Here is a 19,617-nt window from a genome sequence, read left to right as displayed (position 1 = left end):
AAATTTGATATGAGTCAACTATCCTATTTTATTGGGATGACGATTAATTTGCTGTTGCTTCGCCCTCAGGTGGAACATTACCGCAACACTGGCTACCCGCTGGCGGTCAAGTTGGGTACCATCACGGCGGAAGGCAAGGGCGACGTGTACTCGTACGCCGAGGACGACATGGTGGAGGACCCCTACCTCGCAGACCATCTCCAGCACTTTGGCATCAATGTGAAGCAGTTGGAGAAGGTAGATATGTGGACAGTTTGTTATCAACTCCTTATCAACCGACAACAACCCGCTTGATATCCTCGGTCCACCTAGTGGGGGGTCGACCAACACTGCGCTTTCCGTTGCGGGTTCGCCATTCCAGCACCTTGGGACCCCAACGTCCATCGGCTCTTCGAACTATGTGGCCCGCCCATTGCCACTTCAGCTTCGCGACTCGCTGAGCTATGTCAGTGACTTTGCTTCGTCTGCGGATCTCCTCATACCTGATTCGATCACGCAGATAAACTCCAAGCATAGCTCGCTCCATCGCCCGTTGAGTGACTTTGAGCCTTCTAATAAGGCCCATAGTCAGCCATTATCAACTCAGGTCATAATATTATACATGACGAAAACGCTATCAAGGTGAGAAGGAACGTATAGGTATTTCAATGTTATTTAAATGATACGCTCAGGCCAAAAGTCCCATCCTGAAAAGCCCCTTTAAGAGGGTCCGAGTCTCACAAGAAACGCCCATAAAGACTCGGAAGAGTTGTTTCGCCCATCTCTTCTGCATCTGCCTACGGGCCCCACCTAGCGACGCTTATGCGCTCGCCAAAAACCCCCGGTGGCGTCGCTGAAATCCCATTGAAGTCTGCCAATCCGCATTGGGCCAGCGCGGTGGACTATTGGCCTAACCCCTCTCATTCTGAGAGGAGATATGAATCGTACTTCCAGACGGACAAGTCAATGGTGGAGCTGGAGCTGGAGCTGAACCGGCGCACGGGGGAGTGGAACACCCTGCAGGAGTCCGGCACCGAGCTGAGGCCGCTGCACGGGCCCGCCTTGACCGGGATGAATAACCTCGGCAACTCCTGCTACATCAACAGTGTTATACAGGTACAATAGGCTATAGGATATCTGGCAAGTTCGTTGATGACACTCCCATTATATGCGGGTGACGAAGGGAAAGACTGCGCGGGTGTGAAAACTTGCGTGCGTGCGTGGGAAAGTGAGGTGCGTCAGTCGTGGGTTTTTCATTCATCGCTACACGCCTCCCGGCAGGCCCGCTCGGACCATCAGGAGTGTTAGGGAGAGGCCACACGGTGCGATGCGGCGCCGCGCCGGAGACGTTTTGCCGCATCGCTGTACACACGCGGAGTGCGGCGCCGCATCGGCACCTTGTGGAATATCATTGATATTTGTATGCCGCCGCGTTTCGAAGACTTTTGTCTTCAGGCACTGAGGAATTTCGGACGAAATGATTATACAGTAAATCTATACTAATGTTATAAAGAGGTAAATTTTGTAAAGTTTTAGGGGGTAAAGTCTAAAGATATACTGAATTGATTTTAAATCATTTTACCTATAGAAAGCCACGATTTTTTGTGCGTTTCAAATGCTATATTTTATCCCCGTATGCCCAAGGAAAAGGGAACTATGCTGGTAAAACAAGCGTCTGCTGATAGTAAATATTTTCAGGTTTTGTTCCGAATGCCGGACTTCGTGCGCCGCTACGTGGAGGGCGCGCCGGAAATATTCTCCACCTTCCCCGACGACCCCGCCAACGACTTTGACGTGCAAACGTAAGATCACTGCTTTATACTCTGCTTAATCTATATACAGGGTGTCGCATATTTAATGGATAAAACTCAAATGGTAGATACACCGCCTAACTATCTAAAACTAATTTGAATAGTTTTCCAGAAATCCCTGGGGCGACCAAGTTATTTTTTTTTCGTATTTTTTTTTTTCTAATTTTCCTATCTTGAATCAGTTTTTACTGTAATTAAGATTTTAAAGATTTGATTTTTCTTAAACATTACGGATTAATTTACCAATGTACTATAATTCTAATTTTATAAATAATGTTTTATTTGTTATGAAGTCAGTCCTATTTTTATTCTAAATAATGGTCTGAGTTAAAAATTGTAAACAGTTATGTACACTCAATACCTCACAGCGCCTGGCCTATCTAGTGAACCGTAGAATGGGCTGATAATGATGAGTGTTTATGTCCCAGGGCCAAACTGGGCGTGGGTTTGGTGTCCGGGCGGTATTCGTTTCCGTCGAGCGAGGGCGCGCAGCAGGGCGTGTCGGCGCACATGTACCGGCGAGTGGTCGCGCGCGGACACGCCGAGTTCAGCACCAAGCGGCAGCAGGACGCGCACGAGTTCTATCTGCATCTGCTCACTCTCATTGAGGTGTAGTGGTCACGTTACCTGCTTTGCAGAATCTGTTTTTATTTATGCAATGCCTAGATATCGATTTTGAACGAAATCAGTGCAATAATTTTAAAATAGTGACTGATCCCTTAAATTTTTATGCGACTACAATTCATTGTCGAACTATTTAAAAAGATGTAAATTACGATGTACATTATCAGACGACTTGTATTATTATTTCAATATTTTGTGGTATTTTATTTGTTTTGAGTAAATTACGAAATGGGAGTAGAAAACGCATTTTCCGTAATCGATTTTAATCATTCACTGTCGAGTGACATTTGTGAAAAAAATCTTTTACGGCCGATGACAGCTTAGTGGTAAAGTTCCGTTAAACAATGCATGTGTCCGCTGTATGCGCAGCGCCACAGCCGGCACCGCGCGAACCCGGCGGACTGCCTGAAGTTTGCGGTGGAGGACCGCATCCAGTGCGGCGAGTCGCGCGGCGTGCGCTACACGCACCGCGCCGAGCACCACCTGCCGCTGCCCGTGCCCGTGGGCGCGGCCACCAACGCGCCGCAGGTGCGCGACTACGAGGCGCGCCGCGCGCACGCCGAGGCCATCGGACAGCGGCTGTGAGTAGCACCACCCCCGCTCACTATCCGCAGCCTGCCTCCAGTCGCGGTGGAGGACCGCATCCAGTGCGGCGAGTCGCGCGGCGTGCGCTACACGCACCGCGCCGAGCACCACCTGCCGCTGCCCGTGCCCGTGGGCGCAGCCACCAACGCGCCGCAGGTGCGCGACTACGAGGCGCGCCGCGCGCACGCCGAGGCCATCGGACAGCGGCTGTGAGTAGCACCACCCCCGCTCACTATCCGCAGCCTGCCTCCAGTCGCGGTGGAGGACCGCATCCAGTGCGGCGAGTCGCGCGCCGTGCGCTAAAGTCCGGCCGCTCAGAGATTGCGTTTCTGACGGATCGTAATCGAATGGGCGATGTAACTTGTTGAACTGCACTGTTTCAAGGTTATTTCAACTGTTTGTCTTTGTAGCGATAAGACAAAATAACGAGACAATTGTAATTGAATATGTTTGCCCCATTTTTCACGACCAGAAACGCAATCTCTGAGCGTACCGCCGCAAGTATGTAAAGATGTGTGCCATATCCTTTGGAGAGAAAAAATTAAGTTTATTTATGTAATAACCAGTATATTATAAAAAAAAATCAACATTGTCAATAGCCGATGGATGTGCACTGCTGGACATAGATCCATCCAGTTGCTCCCTGCAAACCATTTGATGTTTTTGTTGTTGAGGGGTCGACCACCTCTGCACTTTCCAGTGCGGAGTTCGCCAATCAAAACAGAGGCAGAGGTCATATTCACTGGGCTATCACGGCTCATAATATCCACTGGGCTATTACGGCTATAATCCATGGTTCCCACGGGATTTGTGAAAAACTAAATTCCACGCGGACGAAGTCGCGGGCGTCCGCTAGTAGTAAATCAAAACTGAAGGAAAACTCAGTTGTGACCAATAATAACCATATCGAAGTGGTTGAGCAGAGACGCGTCGCATACGGTCCGGCCGCACATCCCGTTCCAGGCGTGCCTCGACAGCTTCATGAAGGAGGACCTCGTCGAGCAGTTCTTCAGCTCGGCGCTCAACAAGAAAGTCACCGCGCACAAGTTAGTAGATCAACATCAGCCTCAGACTAATTGCATAAAGACCAGTATAACACCCAAATTCACGAACCAATTGTCTGTCGTTATTTGAATAAAACGAACTTAGATTAGGTATATATCTTATACTAAACTACAAGGTGTTTTACGTAGCTCTCTAAGCGACAAACACGATAACGATTCTATAGACACAGTTTTTGTAATCGCATTAGATCGTTGATCATGTACGTTGACAGAATAGTAACCTCTAGTGAGGCAGGTCCTTATGTAATTAGTCTGAGTTATCAGCCTATATTTAACAATCTATTACATGCAGAGGGTATAGTAACTTGCCTCATTGGCCCTGTGGTTAGCTGGTTCAGCAACTAACTACAATGAGGTCCAGGGTACACAGGTCAGGGCAACAAAAAAAAAATAACTTAGCCTGGAGTTGAGAAGTTGGCAGTGTTAGTAATAAGAAGAGTTGAAATCCTATCTCCTATATACTGATCGATTTGAAGGTGGTGTAAAAAAAACTTATATTTGAGCCTTTAAACAGATCAATAGAGAGTACGTTGTACATATATAAATATAGTATATAGCTTTTTACTATAATAAAAATGAAAAAGATTAAAAATTATTTACTATATTTATATATTTTACAAGTACTTTTGATTTGTATGTTTGTTTGACTTGCGAATATCACAATAATACGTCATTTCATAAGGCGGCTGATTTTTTTTTTTAATATATATTTTTTATGTCAGAACAACACGTTTGGCCACGTTTCCGGACTACTTGTTGATTCAGCTAAAGAAATTCACAATCAAAGAAGACTGGACCCCTGCCAAGCTCGACGTGGCCGTTGAAATGCCTTGGGAGGTAAGGTTTTATTCTACACGTTATAATAGTCTATCATCATTAACAATACTTAAAAAACCTCAACAGCTCAAAGGTTACAACGGTTGGACTCATCACGGAAGGGTGGTGATTCGATCCCCCTTCCTGTTGGTCTATTGTGAAATGAAATGAAAATTTGTTGTTTTACCAAGTTCACCCTACTGATTGGGCTGGGAACTATTAAAAGTATAATCATTAATTATAAAACAATAACAATAATTTTAACTTAATTCTGACATGCAAAATATGAAATAAGGATAACAATAAAGTTGTGTGCGTGTGTTCGCGTGTGTGTGTGTGAGTATTCGTGTGTAAGTGCAACTGAAATGCATCCAGTAATATTCCTGTTTATTATGTTGTCTTAACTAAATCAGAATTTATTTAATAACATTCTACAGATTTTCGGTTTCATCATAGGTAAGCCGTTGTAACCATGGAGAGAGCTTCCCCTTACAGTCAATTTAAAAAACTTAACAGTTTTTTAAATTGTATATAAATTAATAGTATGCTAATAGTAAAGCAATTTTGTAAAAGTAACAGGGTATCTGCGATCATTACTTTCGGAGCGACAGGGAATTAAAGGGTCAGATTTGTGGCACTGCCACGGATCCCTGAAAAACGTCCCATACAAAATGGTACGATTTAATGACGTCGTAGGTACATAATGATCGTTAGATTTGTATGGGCGGTCAAACAAAATTACTAATATCTTTGTTATTTGTGAGTTTATGTTTATAGTTCATGTATTGAAAAATGTCACATTTAATGAAGGAAACTAAAACTGTATGAATTTTCATCTAATTACGATAAAAGATTTTTAATAGATTTTGACATTTTATAATATTATTTATTTTGCAAATACCCAGGCAATCTTTGCTTTTTACGTATAAATAAGTTAACATTGACTTTATTTACCCGGATGTATCATAAAAATCAATATATTCAGACCTAGTCATCATCCTCATTGTCATAGCAACTAGCCTATTGTCTAGCAATAAGGTTCATTGTAAAAATTTTGTTTTTTTGTTATTTCAAGGTAGATTTAAGTTGTCTGCGCGGTCGAGGACTGCAGCCCGACGAGACCCTTCTGCCCGAGGCGACGCCGGAGACTCCACCGCCTGTCTATAACGAGGCGCTTCTGTCACAACTAGTAAGTTGTGTCATTGTATCATTACTGGATAGACTACATAGACTCTGAATCTTTGACGGCCTCCGTGGCGCAGTGGTATGCGCGGTGGATTTACAAAACGGAGGTCCTGGGTTCAATCCCCGGCTGGGCAGATTGAGATTTTCTTAATTTGTCCAGGTCTGGCTGGTGGGAGGCTTCGGCCGTGGCTAGTTACCACCCTACCGGCAAAGACGTACCGCCAAGAGATTTAGCGTTCCGGTACGATGCCGTGTAGAAACCGAAAGGGGTGTGGATTTTCATCCTCCTCCTAACAAGTTAGCCCGCTTCCATCTTAGACTGCATCATCACTTACCATCAGGTGAGATTGTAGTCAAGGGATAACTTGTAAAGAATAAAAACAAAAAAAAAAAAAATCAATATACAGGGTGGGAGTATTTCCCATAACTATAAGTGGTATATTTAATACCTTGAGGATTAACGAGACCACTTGTAGGAACCGAACTGCATACTTAACTAATATGTTATTAATTACATAAAAATATTTATTCAAATAATGAGCCGTGATAGCCCAGTGGATATAACCTCTACCTTCGGTTCCGTAGGGTGTGAGTTCATCCTCCACCTCCAACTTTTCCGTAGTGTGCATTTTAAGTAATTAAATATCACGTGTCTCAAACGGTGAAGGAAAAACGTCATGAGGAAACCTGCATACCAGAGAAATTTCTAAATCTCTGCGTGTGTGAAATCTGCCAATCCGTATTGGGCCAGCGTTGGTGAACTATTTGCCCTAACCACTCGTTCTGAGAGGAGACTCGAGCTCAGCAGTGAGCCGAATAATAGTCGGGTTGATAAATGATATTAATGATATATATATGATATATGAAAGATATGATAACGATGATGATGAAATAGGGTAGTTAACTCATATCAAATTTAATATCTATATATATAAAAATGAATTGATGTTCGTTAGTCTCGCTAAAACTCGAGAACGGATTTATCTTATCTTGGTCTTGAAATGTTCGTGGAGGTATAGGGAAGGTTTAAAAGGTGAGAAAAAATCAAATAATTTCCGGGAAAACACTAAAAACTGCCCTTTTCTATTTCCCATACAAACGTTTAAGAGTCAAGCGGTAGGGGTAGGGTAGGGTAAGGGTAGGGTAGCGGTAGGGTAGGGTAGGGGTAGAGGTATAGAAGGGTAGAGTAGGGATAGAGAATAAGTGCACTTATGTCAAAACGAAGCTTGACCGGGTCCGCTAGTAAACAATATTAATTTCGTATAGTACATGGAATAAGGGTCCAAAATATGTTGATATCAATTAATAAAACGTAAGGATTTCTTATAAAACTTAACTTAAATACGTATTTTTTCAAATTTTCCAAACGTCTAAAACGCTGTCCATTTTGTGACGTCACTAACACACTTGATGTACTAAACGTCGAACTAATTGTTAACTAATATTTTTAATAACTAAAATTTTAATCAAGTCTTAAAAAAAATTTTTTCAGTGTAGTAGAACGATAATGAACTATTTAAGACCATTTAAAAAAGTGTCAACTAGCCTATTGAAAAATGTCACTTTCCATACAAACTTTCAACCCCTATTTCACCCCCGTTTATCAAAATACATTTATCTCCGCAGTTGGACATGGGATTCCCGGTGGAAGCGTGCAAGAAGTCTTTATACTACACCAACAACTCGGGCATGGAGGCGGCGTCCAACTGGCTAATGGAACACATGGCGGACTGGGATTTTGCCAACAAATTCGAGCCCCCAGGCGCGCAGCCAGCAGGTTTGTTTACTCATTTTACTCCTTAAGAATCGATTTTTCATATATAGCCCCCCCTAAAATATGGACAGTAAAGTTCGATGAACGAATGACAGCGTTACGTTTTTGTGCCCAACTTATTCTGCGCACCTTTATTATTAAATGTCTTAAATGCGCGCAGTATTAAATGTCTACCCACTAAATAAAAGGAATTGCAAAAAAACTTTAATACCGTATTTATTAAACCTGTCATATGAAGATACTGAAAAGTTACTTACCGTTGAAAAATAAACATACACTACTCATATATCTAAATATATATTTAACTCGGAACTCTCCACTTACTGAAATAAATTACACTTGAATACCCTTGAATACACTTGAATATAGCACAGTAAATCTTTACTCTGCCCATAGCACCGGCCTAAACCAAACACACATTAATCACACATTCGTAAACACGAATACACACACACACACACACACACACGAACACACACTACACACGCTACACCCACACACATCAACCCACATACACTTTCTCACTTAAGGCACACTCAACTAACATGTATTTTATTGTATTTTATTTTATTTTATTTTATTTCCTTCGCTCGTCGTTGTTATTATTATTTGTTTATTTAGTTTTTTCCTTTTACTAATATTTAGCTAGTTTTTTATTATTAAGATTTTTATTTTCTCTAATTTTAGATTGTTAATTTTGAATGTTGTAATCATCTATAATGAGGGAAGAGCGATGGAAGTTGCGACACGGTTTATACTAGTGCAACTTCCATCACATTAATTATTTGGATTTACGCATTTAATTTTTTGGATTAAGTATATTAAATAAGCATGTAACTTTTAGTAATAAAGCTATTGTCTATTGTCTACCTTTCACTGTGCGCGGCCCACTGCTACTCGGTTTACTGCTGCTTACTATCTAGACAGTCGATTTGAAAGTGTAAACTCCATTCGTGAATCGGAGCTGACACACACTTTTTTATTTATGCACAAATAGATTATGTAATTAAATAGCTCACATTCACTTATACGTTTATCTATGACAAATGCAACACTCACTCCTTCGCCCGCTAAGCGACTTTGAGCCTTCTAATAAGGCCCATAGTTAACGACCAAATCTCGGATCCGTAGGTAGTCGTCGGATTTTTGACTATTCTGAGTTAGTCTTTGCTGCACCGTTTCTTAACATCAGGTAAAATATTATAAATATTTTTCGGTAAATAAAAATAAACATACCTAAAGGTCCCAAGCGATAGTTGAATGTCACGACGACCATATCTCTGTCCATCAAATGGTCAGGACCGTATTGAGCTCCACCTCCGAACATGAATGATCCGCTGTGTATAAAGATGACCACTGGCAATGAAACATAAACACTTGGATTCGGAGTATGGATGTTTATGAAGAGACAATCTTCACTACCTGCAACGATAAACAGAAATTGCATATTATTTTAAATCACAGAACATCGTTATCATCATTAACAACCCATATGCGGCTCACTGCTGAGCACGAGTCTCCTCTCAGAATGAGAGGGGTTAGGCCTTAGTCCACCAGGCTAGCCAAATGCGGATTGGCAAACATCATACACTTGGAAAATTGAGAAACTTTTCAAGTATGCAGGTTTCCTCACAATGTTTTTCCTTCACCATTTGAGACACGTGATATTTAATTTCTTGAAATGCACACAACTGAAAATTTGGAGGTGCATACTCCGGACCGGATTCGAAACCTACACCGTCCGAATCGAAGTACTATTTTCGAGCAAATGAATAAATAAATAAATAAATAAATGATGACACAGCAGGCGCGGCGGCGAGTGTGCCAGTGGACGAGGCGAGCGTGGAGCAGATAGCGGGCATGGGCTTCACGCGCGCGCAGGCGGAGCGAGCGCTGCGCAGCACGGCGGGTGACGTGGGGCGCGCGCTCGACTGGATCTTCAGCCACGCCGACCAGCTGGAGGAGCAGCCCGCCGCGCCGACGCAGGACAGGACGCTGGGCTGCAGGGACGGACCCGAAAGTAATATTGTTTTCACTACTCTTTCTCAAAAACACTGTCATATTACCACACCACTGTGGGGCTAAACAAGCATATCAGCCTCTAGGGGCTAAAGTGATTTTGTTTTTTTTTATTTTTTGTCTGTTACAAGTAGTTAGTAGTTTAATTCGTAAATAGTTTAATCTAACTAAAATAATGACCTCTAAAGACCTCGAAGGTGTTTTTTTCGTATACCTGATTGTTTGATAAGAAATTTAAATTGGAACTAAATGCAGCGTTCTTGTCTGTGGAATACGTATTTTTTTTATTTGATTTTTATTGAGTTGCGAGTTGCGTCTGCAAAAATAATTTTAATATTGAATACTATACTGAATCATTTTATTTTCTCGCAATCGTAGTGAAAAGTATAGTGTATGTAACACGCGGGGCTAAACCCATTATAAACTCGGTTTCTATTTAGCGTCGCTGGCCTTACGGCTCGTGCCCTAAAAATTACTTTTTTTTTTTCAATTTTTAAACGGTTCTATGTCATTCAGGTTTCCTCATAAGAGATAAATCTAGACGGCCACGCCAATACAAAAATGGAGGAGGTCATTCCTAACGCTAATTATATATTATTTACCAAGTTTTCTTTACTCTTTTATACGATATTTGTGCTCTTCTTCCATACCCTTACCTACCCCACTCCAACCCTACACATACCCTACGTCTACCCTATCCCCACCCTACCCCAACCCTATACATATTAAAATTCAAATTATTACGAATCCTTTGTATGGGATTATAAATTATTTTTTAGTCTTTTTAAATTTTTCTCGAACATTTCACTTCAACGAACATTTTAAAAAAGAATTGGCCGAATTGGTCCAGTCGTTGTTGAGTTATGCGCTTACCAACGCATTTTGCGATTTATTTTATATTATAGATTCTTCACAAGAAATCTAAACTAATCCTCATCCAAAAAGTACAATATTCGTCAAAAATTGCCCTTGATATTGCTTTCAATGAATATCTTAGGAGACATTATCAGTTTATAAATAAGTATGGAACAAAAGGACGCATACTGAATAGATGATAAAAGTTTAGAACAAAAACCAGTTTGTTTATTATTGCCTGGTTGATGACACTCCCACGATATGTGGCGACGGCAGGGGGGGGGGGGGAAGACTTCGCGGGTGTGAAATCGTGCGTTAGGGGAAGTGAGGTGGTTCATTCATCGCTACACGCCCCCGGCCCGCGCGGACCATCGGGAGTGTTACGAACGAAGTTGCCACGCTATAATGAAGTGCACGTGTTTCAGAGTACAAGCTGGTGGCGTTCATCTCTCACATGGGCACGTCCACCATGGTGGGCCACTACGTGTGCCACATACTGCACGAAGGCCGGTGGGTCATATTCAATGACAATAAGGTGGGTTTATACACTTATCTATTTAAAAAAAAACTTATCTTTCTAGTTTCTATACTTTTGACGGCCTCCGTGGCGCAGTGGTATGCGCGGTGGATTTACAAGAAGGTCCTGGGTTCGATCCCCGGCTGGGCAAATTGAGATTTTCTTAATTGGTCCAAGTCTGTCTGGCTGGTGGGAGATTTTGGCCGTGGCTAGTTACCACCCTGCCGGCAAAGACGTACCGCCAAGCGATTTAGTGTTCCGGTACGATGCTGTGGAGAAACCGAAAGGGGTGTGGATTTTCATCCTCCTCCTAACAAATTAGCCCGCTTCCATCTTAGACTGCATCATCACTTACCATCTGGTGAGATTGTAGTCAAGGGCTAACTTGTAAAGAATAATTTAAAAAAATATATATGATAGTAGGGGAGCCCGGAATGCTAAATTTGCAGTTACTAAAGCGTCATGGGAATCGATTACATTTGCTTGATTAAATGATAGAAAGAGTAAAAGGTTATATATATATGCTTTTTTATAACTCTTCTAGGGCAAAAAGTTCGCAAGGAAACGAACAAACAAACCAATCATAAGACTTCAAAATATCGTAAAAATGAAATAATTTTCGTAAAATATCGTAAAAATGTCTAAATAAAATAATTTTCTTTCTTTCTTTCTTTAAAAATCAGGCTCAGACTCAACGACCAATCAACTCAATAGCTTGTCCCTGTTGTGGTCAAATTAAAGATGTATTAGAAATGTCGTAAAACGTTGTAGCAAACTTTTTTTTAATAAAGTAATGATGTCATTATTTAAGTGGAATTATCAAGATATTTTAGATACGAGTAAATTGCCGGTTGGCGGAATGAAAATCTCGATGAGTATTTTCCCTTTTGAAAAAGAGCCGTGATAGCCCAGTGGATATAACCTCTGCCTCCGTTTCCGGAGGGTGTGGGTTCAAATCCGGTCCAGGCAATGCACCTCCAACATTTCAGTTGTGTGCATTTTAAGAAATTAAATATCACGTGTCTCAAACGGTAAAGGAAAACATCGTGAGGAAACCTGAATTTTCTCAATTCTCTGTGTGGTGAAGTCTGCCAATCCGCATTGAGCCAGCGTGGTGGACTATTTGGCCTAACCCCTATCCTATTATACTACTGTTTCCAGGTGGCCCTCCTGGCCTAACCCCTCTCATTCTGAGAGGAGACTCGAGCTCAGCAGTGAGCCGAATATGAGTTGATAACGACGAGTGATCTATACTATTGTTTCCAGGTGGCCCTCTCAGAAAACCCTCCCAAAGACCTCGGCTACCTGTATCTGTACGAGAGGCTGTGATGTGGCTCGATCGGCTGTCTCAGACTGCGCTAGCTGACACTTTATGTTCCCACTGACCGACGATATTATACAGTCCTGTCTAAAGCGGGCTACATACCTTCAGTTTTAACTGAAACGGTCACAGTCGAACTGTTGAAAAAAAACAAAAATCTTCCGCGTGTAGGCAAAACTGAGTAAAATCTGGTCTTTTGAAGTGATAACTTCTTATAGGAGGGTAACGCTTCGTAACGTAACGCGTTACGGGCTTCCCTTTCTCTCATGCTGCCGTCACCGTCGATCGTCCCCAAAATAAGCTGTGCGTTTTTTTATTATTGATCCCTAGATCCCTAGATTGATAGATCCCTATTAGATAAAACTTATACAGTTAAAACTGAATGTCTGTAGCCCACGAATACGAAAGTATAGAACTTCAAACAAACTTTGCCTCGCCTCGCTTAACTTCCAATTGTTGTTTTTTGCCCGAGTCAAAGGTCTCGTAATGCCAGCCACAAACGGTCAATCATTCTCACGTTTCTGTAGCACCCACGACTATAATTGATCGTGTGTTGGTCACTGCGTACATGACTTGTATGGTATGCCGCGTGGATACTGCCGTTTGCTTTTCAGAAACGTGAGAATAATTGACCGTCAATGGTGACATTTAGGGTTTATTAACACGAGCGACAACTCTACCGACGACCGCAGTCGGCAACGTCTCGGCGGCAGTCGACGGTGGTCGCCGACTGCAGTCAACGACGTCTCGGCGGCAGTCGATTGCAGTCGTCGGTAGCAGCTGCCACTCATGTAAATGAACAAGCGATTTGAGGTTCGAAGTCGAACACTCCCACTCGGCTAACTTCGAGACTGCGTTGAATCGAGTAGTTTATTCGAGACTTTAGGGTCATAACTCATTGGACACACTCAACGCCCGATCCGAACCGCCTCGCGAGTGATTAGTATTCGTTAGATAGAGTAGAACTAAGTCTGAATGCTTTGAAGCAGTCAGACAGTCTACAGTTAGAGGCCATCTATACTCAGAGGCACAATTATCCGCCCACTTTAATATACTCGCGTCATATTAAAGAGTACCCCTCTCATTCTGAGAGGAGACTCGAGCTCAGCAGTGAGCCGAATATGGGTTGATGACGATATTAAAGAGGGCGGATAATTGTGCATCTGAGTATATATATAGAGCAAGCGACATATATGCTCAAAAGCCCTGCGAAGGCTAAAGCCTAGTCCCGAATACCTCGGTAAAGTACTGGGAATCCTCTAAGGTAAATGGTTGTACAACTTCTTAATAAAACCACTAAAAAATTTGAAAATTATCACAATACTTCTTTCATATTGCTTTAATATAAGAAATTAAAAAATATAATAAAGTACAACATTTCATGTATTTTTTTACGAATGCTAAGAGATTTGCCACAAATGATTCGTGATGATTCGTTCATCAAAATTACTTGGAAGTATTTTGCATTGATATTTCAGATCGAAATATTTAATTTGAGATTTCATGAGTAGAAGTCAAGATTTTATTCAATTTGTATAATAGAAATTTATTCACTTTCATTGTTTAATTCAATATTCCGACACTCGAATCAAAAAACTATTTATTACATCGTGTGTAGTATGTCACAACAATCAATTTTATTGTAGCCCTTGGGCTACACTATAAAATTGGTACCAAAATGTAACTGTTGAGTTAGCGGTATAGCTTAAATTTTGGTTGTTAATCGCTTATATATCGAGAGTTATGTCGTGTTGCGTATTTTAGTGACGATCAAACTACTCATCTATTCGCTAATGTGACTTTCATTTTAGAATTTAAACTATCGTGAGTGATATTCATAATAATTGATTATGAAACACGGTTAAAACTCACGTGATATAAGGTCTGAGTATGTCTGACTATATACTACTACTAGTAGTTCCTGAGATTAGCGCGTTCAATCAAACAAACAAACAAACTCTTCAGCTTTATAATATTAGTATAGATATACTATATGCCGTCTTTCATAATCAATTAATATGACGTTCATGACACGCGGTATTCAACCGTGGACCACTGTACTATGAATAGATACCTCGCGTCGAGGTGGTCCTATCGAATGAGTCCAATGAGCATTGACCCTTATAGCTTGGCAAATTCGTTCCGATGGTCCGTGCGGAACGGGGGGCGTGTAGCGATGAATGAAAAAGCCGCGACTGATGCACTTCACTTTCCCGCACGCACGATTTCACACCCGCGCCCGTATTTCATTCCCCCTGTCGCCCGCATATCATAGAAGTGCCATCAATGAACTTACCAAGCTATAGGTGTCGTGGCTTTGCTACATATGCAAATTAAAAGTCTCCGCCATGCTTAGATTGTAAAAAAATACGTAGGAAACAGTGGGAACTTTTTTAACGTATGCTGAGTATTTAGTGTAAGTTATCAAGGCTTTAATTTGGCCCAACAACGGCAAATGAAGTTTTTAATTTAGAAAGCGGCCTACGATTTTGCTTAAAAATTTTCACACAGAACATTTAATTTTTCATCGATTTTCTATTATTTATTTCCAAACAATTGGAATAGTGCAATATAGAAAAATATAGCATTACGTATTTCGAAAAATAGAAGAAAACACTGAACGAACACAGTTTTGTATGCCAAGCAATAATTATATTATTATCCCATTTCTAAATGAGTTTTTATTTTATTTTTTAGTAAAATTTCTATGAAAAGTTGCAATCTTAACAAAAAAATTGTGTGTAAATCACAAAAAATTTTTTGTTAACGCGACGGTAGTAAAGCTTCTGTAGCTCTCCCTCTCAACGTCGTCCGTTCGTCTCGCCTGATTACAATTTCCGTAACGCAGGCACCAGCTTACCAAAAACACTAAATACGTAGGTAGCAATAATACGAAGTGATGTAACAGCCAATAATTTAGATGAAACGGAATTTAGATGAGCTGGATGAATTTATTTTATTAGCTTGAAAACTTACACTAGATCACCATAATAACATCGAGCTTTATAACAAGAAGGGCTGAAAAGTCAAAATTCAAAAGTGACTCTTTATTTTGTAGCCCTTTAAAGTCCAAAATGGCTATATCATTCACTTTTTTAAGATCCGTTATTATTAAGTTAGGGCAGCTATAGATAATCTAGCAGGACAAAAATTTACGATAATAATTCGATAAAGACTGTCCTCCACAGGCCTTGACAATTAGTTATTATTTACTCATACATAATATCTATATTGATTTTTATGATAATTTCAAGAAAATTAAGTCAATGTTAAAATAATAATTAGGTAATGGATATTTAACAACAAAGATTATCAAGAGGAGATTATTTGTTTGTAAAAAAAATAAATTTTAAAAACAATAAAAATCTGTTTCATCCATTGACCCCTTAATAAAAGGACGCACAATCATGTAGAAAATTTTATTAAAGAACTGGCCAATTTTGCTTTGACAGTTTTAGAATTATTGGTAAAGAAAATTATACCTAAAGTCCTTTAGATATAGTCCAATATTCAATAAAATCCCAAATTCAGACCAAAATCAACCGTATGGATTGAGTTTAAGGTTGAATTTGCAAATGCGACTACTTGAATTGAGTGCCAAGAAGTTGTGTTTGGCACTCATTGAGTGGAGACGATTTTTGGTCGCTGATCGCATCCACTTTTATTAGGAGATTGATGGTTTCATCATTAAAAAATCATCCTACTGTCAACCCTATTGTATGAATACAAAGAAATTAGAAGTATTTTATATGTGAATTTAATTGTTAAATGCCATCTAAATACAACTTACTCTTATAAATGTAATTTCATCACATACCTGCTCCCATGATGCCGTTTTTGAAGCGCTTGTTGGGTATCTATTACAAACGTATACATCAATGACTTTAGTTCTCAAACGTGTATTTAAGAAATTCACTGTGATAAAAAAGAAAAATGGGCAATCGTCATGGCGAATTAAATAATACATGGTGTAATTTGTTTAAAATGTTATTGATCTAAGTGGAAGACCTAATTTTGGTTTTTAATGTATCGTTACTGTCTTGTCCCCTTTTTTGCAACTGAGACATAATTGGTGACCAGGAAAAATTAACATAAAATGGACTCTCTGTCAAATTAATCTGTTTACTGCTTAGATATTGAGAACCCGTACTGCTTAGATATTGAGAATTTACGGTTATTTTCATTAATAAAATAATATTAATAAACAACGAAAATAATGAACTAGTATGTGTCAATGTTGTTTTATTTATAAATACATAGATATCTATTTTATTGTGAAACCTTTAATTAACTATGAACTAAATTGCACTCCTCGCAAGTAAAGCGTTGAGGTAGTTTCTACTCTCAATAGAAATACAAAATACTATAACGAAATAACAAAAATCGAGAACTGCCGTAGTGGGATTGGAGTTTCCAAGGAATCGGTATTTCGGGTTTCAGAGTGAGGGAACTGCCTCACAATACTTGCAGTACTTAAGTATGTTTTAAGTTTTTTAAATCGGTTAAAATTTTTTTATTGAATTTTTTAAATAATTATTAATTATACTTTACTATACCTAGTCTATTGTTTGTATAATGTGACCTAGTGGACGTCCTCGACTTTTTCGTGAGTGTTGTATACATTGCTATAACATTTAAAAAAATGAAAATGTACAAATAGACCTTTAACAGCGCCATCTATTTGCTGTGTTTGATACTACCACGACACTGTACTAGTGGCACCATCTACTAGTAATATTGTAAATCACAATAGAGGAAAGAAGAGAAACCAAGAATAGAATCATCACTGCGACGTCGTGTATGCATGCACCGCTAGGTGGCAGTAATAAATTTATTTTTTATTATTATTATTTTTCATTTAATCTATCGACAATATTTACTAGTATCAACACAATAATTTGAGTCTTAACGCTCTTATTAATTGATTAGTTTTAAAATCACTAAAATATAATTTCTTCTTTATTTCTAACAGTTTAATTTGCGCCATCTGTCAGTATTTTGCTGAACTTTGATACAAGGATATGCGAGTAAGGAATCCAGCGAGGTATTTATAGAAACGCAGTATAAGCACTGATCGCTAGATGGCAGTGACGAAACACTGAATGAATAGTTATTAATATGAATAATTGAATAGTTAGAATATTAGAGTTACAGTAGTAATTAATTATACTTTACTATGCCTAGTGGACGTCCGGACGTATTGGTAAAAATAATATAAACATAAATTAAAATGTCAAAATAGACCTTTATTTTAATTTTAGTAGCGCCATCTATTTGCTGTGTTTGATACTACAACGGAACTGTCCATCTATTAGTAATATTGTAAACTACAATAAAGAAAAGAAGAGAAACCAAGAAAAGAATCTTCATTGCGACGTAGTGTACGCTTGCACCGCTAGGTGGCAGTAACAAAAATAAACGAAATTAATATTTTATTATTATTGTTATTATTTTAATCTATTAATAATATTTACAAGTACCAACACAATAATTATAGTCATAACGCCCATAATAATGAATTACGTTTAAAATCATTATTTTCCTCTTTATTCCATTTAACAGTTTAACTTCCACTTAACATTAACAGTTTAATTTGCGCCATCTGTCAATATTTTGTTGAACCATGATACAAGGATAAGCTAGGAAGGACTCCAGCGAGTTATTTATAGTAACGTAGTGTAAGCACTGACCGTTAGATGGCAGTGACAAAATACTGAATGAAGTCAAAAATGTTTCAACTTTCAACAAAAAAAGCGAAAAACAACATCGTCAGGGTTCCCAACTTAGGGGTTTTCCCCCCAGATTTAGGGGGCAAATAAGTGAAATGGGATTTTTTTAGGGGTCTGAAATTTTTAGGGGTATTTTCAGGGATTTTTGATTCTTTATTATTTTTAAATTGATGATAATTTTAATATTTCTTTCTTGGCCTAGCGACTTATAACGACATATATAATAAGTTACCACTCTGAGGCAATTGGAGGCAATTTTCATCGAATAAAAAAAATTAGTAAATTTATTCATTGTCAACAAGTATGATTTCAAAAAATCTGAATCTTCAGATAAAGACGTAGTATTTTGTCTGTATTAAATATAGACTTTTGAAACATATGACAGTATATTATTTCTAAATTATTATGAATTTTGTATTTTTTAGGGGGACGACTCAATAATTAAGGCGATTTTAGGGGTTTTTGACACCAACTTTAGGGATAAATATTTTGGAGAGTTGGTAACACTGAACATCGTAATCATCGTATGTGCTACCTTATGATCAATTTGAAGGCGTACCAAGTTAGTGCTGAGTTAATTAATTATTTGCCGTTTCTGAAAGAACTGTCTGAAAATCCTAAACCTCTATGATTTAAACGGCTTGAATCATAACATCACTAACTTGGTCAGAATTATTTGAATTACTATGTGAAAACATAAAACCTTTTTTTTTTAGTTAAAAAATGTTAGTTATTTGTAGTTTCTATACTTATGTGGTCTCGTCAACACATTGAAGTTATGGAAAATACTCCCCATACATTACCACCACAGAGTAAAGATCATACAGAGTAGGCCATTACAAGCAGCGTGATGAAGGCGGTGAAACCCAAAAAAAACAAATGTTTTTTTCTTCGCCATGTGATAAACCCGGCACCTGCAGAGTGTAGTGAATCCATGGATTGCTAAGATATTTGTCTCAATAAACAAGGAAAATAATGAAAATTGTGTCATTTTATTTATAAATACTTCGTCGTCATCAACCCATATTCGGCTCACTGCTGAGCTCGAGTCTCCTCTCAGAATGAGAGGGGTTAGGCCAATAGTCCACCACGCTGGCCCAATGCGGATTGGCAGACTTCACACACGCAGAGAATGAAGATAATTCTCTGGTATGCAGGTTTCCTCACGATGTTTTCCTTCACCGATTGAGACACGTGATATTTAATTTCTTAAAATGCACAAAACTGAAAAGTTGGAGGTGTATGCCCCGAACCGGATTCGAACCCACACCCTCCGGAATCGGAGGCAGAGGTCATATCCACTGGGCTATCACTGCTCTATCTACTGGGCTATCATCT

The 19,617-nt window shown here is 39.4% G+C and overlaps 1 protein-coding gene across 2 annotated transcripts in view; it reads left to right on the top strand.

The window, feature by feature from the left end:
* Window positions 1–16,785, top strand: part of LOC112048536 (ubiquitin carboxyl-terminal hydrolase 5) — a 28,552-nt gene extending 11,767 nt beyond the window's left edge. The window contains exons 6-17 of one of the 2 annotated variants that reach the window (XM_024086103.2): window positions 70–237; window positions 934–1,095; window positions 1,678–1,781; window positions 2,219–2,399; window positions 2,784–2,995; window positions 3,923–4,045; window positions 4,786–4,900; window positions 5,955–6,068; window positions 7,691–7,841; window positions 9,646–9,858; window positions 11,138–11,247; window positions 12,496–16,785. In XM_024086103.2, coding sequence (XP_023941871.2) covers window positions 70–237; window positions 934–1,095; window positions 1,678–1,781; window positions 2,219–2,399; window positions 2,784–2,995; window positions 3,923–4,045; window positions 4,786–4,900; window positions 5,955–6,068; window positions 7,691–7,841; window positions 9,646–9,858; window positions 11,138–11,247; window positions 12,496–12,558 — 1,716 coding nt within the window. In that variant the 3' untranslated portion in view covers window positions 12,559–16,785. Of the gene's footprint in view, window positions 1–69; window positions 238–933; window positions 1,096–1,677; window positions 1,782–2,218; window positions 2,400–2,783; window positions 2,996–3,922; window positions 4,046–4,785; window positions 4,901–5,954; window positions 6,069–7,690; window positions 7,842–9,642; window positions 9,859–11,137; window positions 11,248–12,495 lie in introns of both variants that reach the window. The other variant, XM_024086102.2, reaches the window with a different exon arrangement.
* Window positions 16,786–19,617: the final 2,832 nt, after the last annotated feature.

Source organism: Bicyclus anynana, chromosome 14 (genome assembly GCF_947172395.1).
Source record: "Bicyclus anynana chromosome 14, ilBicAnyn1.1, whole genome shotgun sequence".
NCBI lineage: Eukaryota > Metazoa > Arthropoda > Insecta > Lepidoptera > Nymphalidae > Bicyclus > Bicyclus anynana.
Note: the sequence above shows the minus strand (reverse complement) of the source record. Positions and strands in the feature narration are given on the sequence as shown.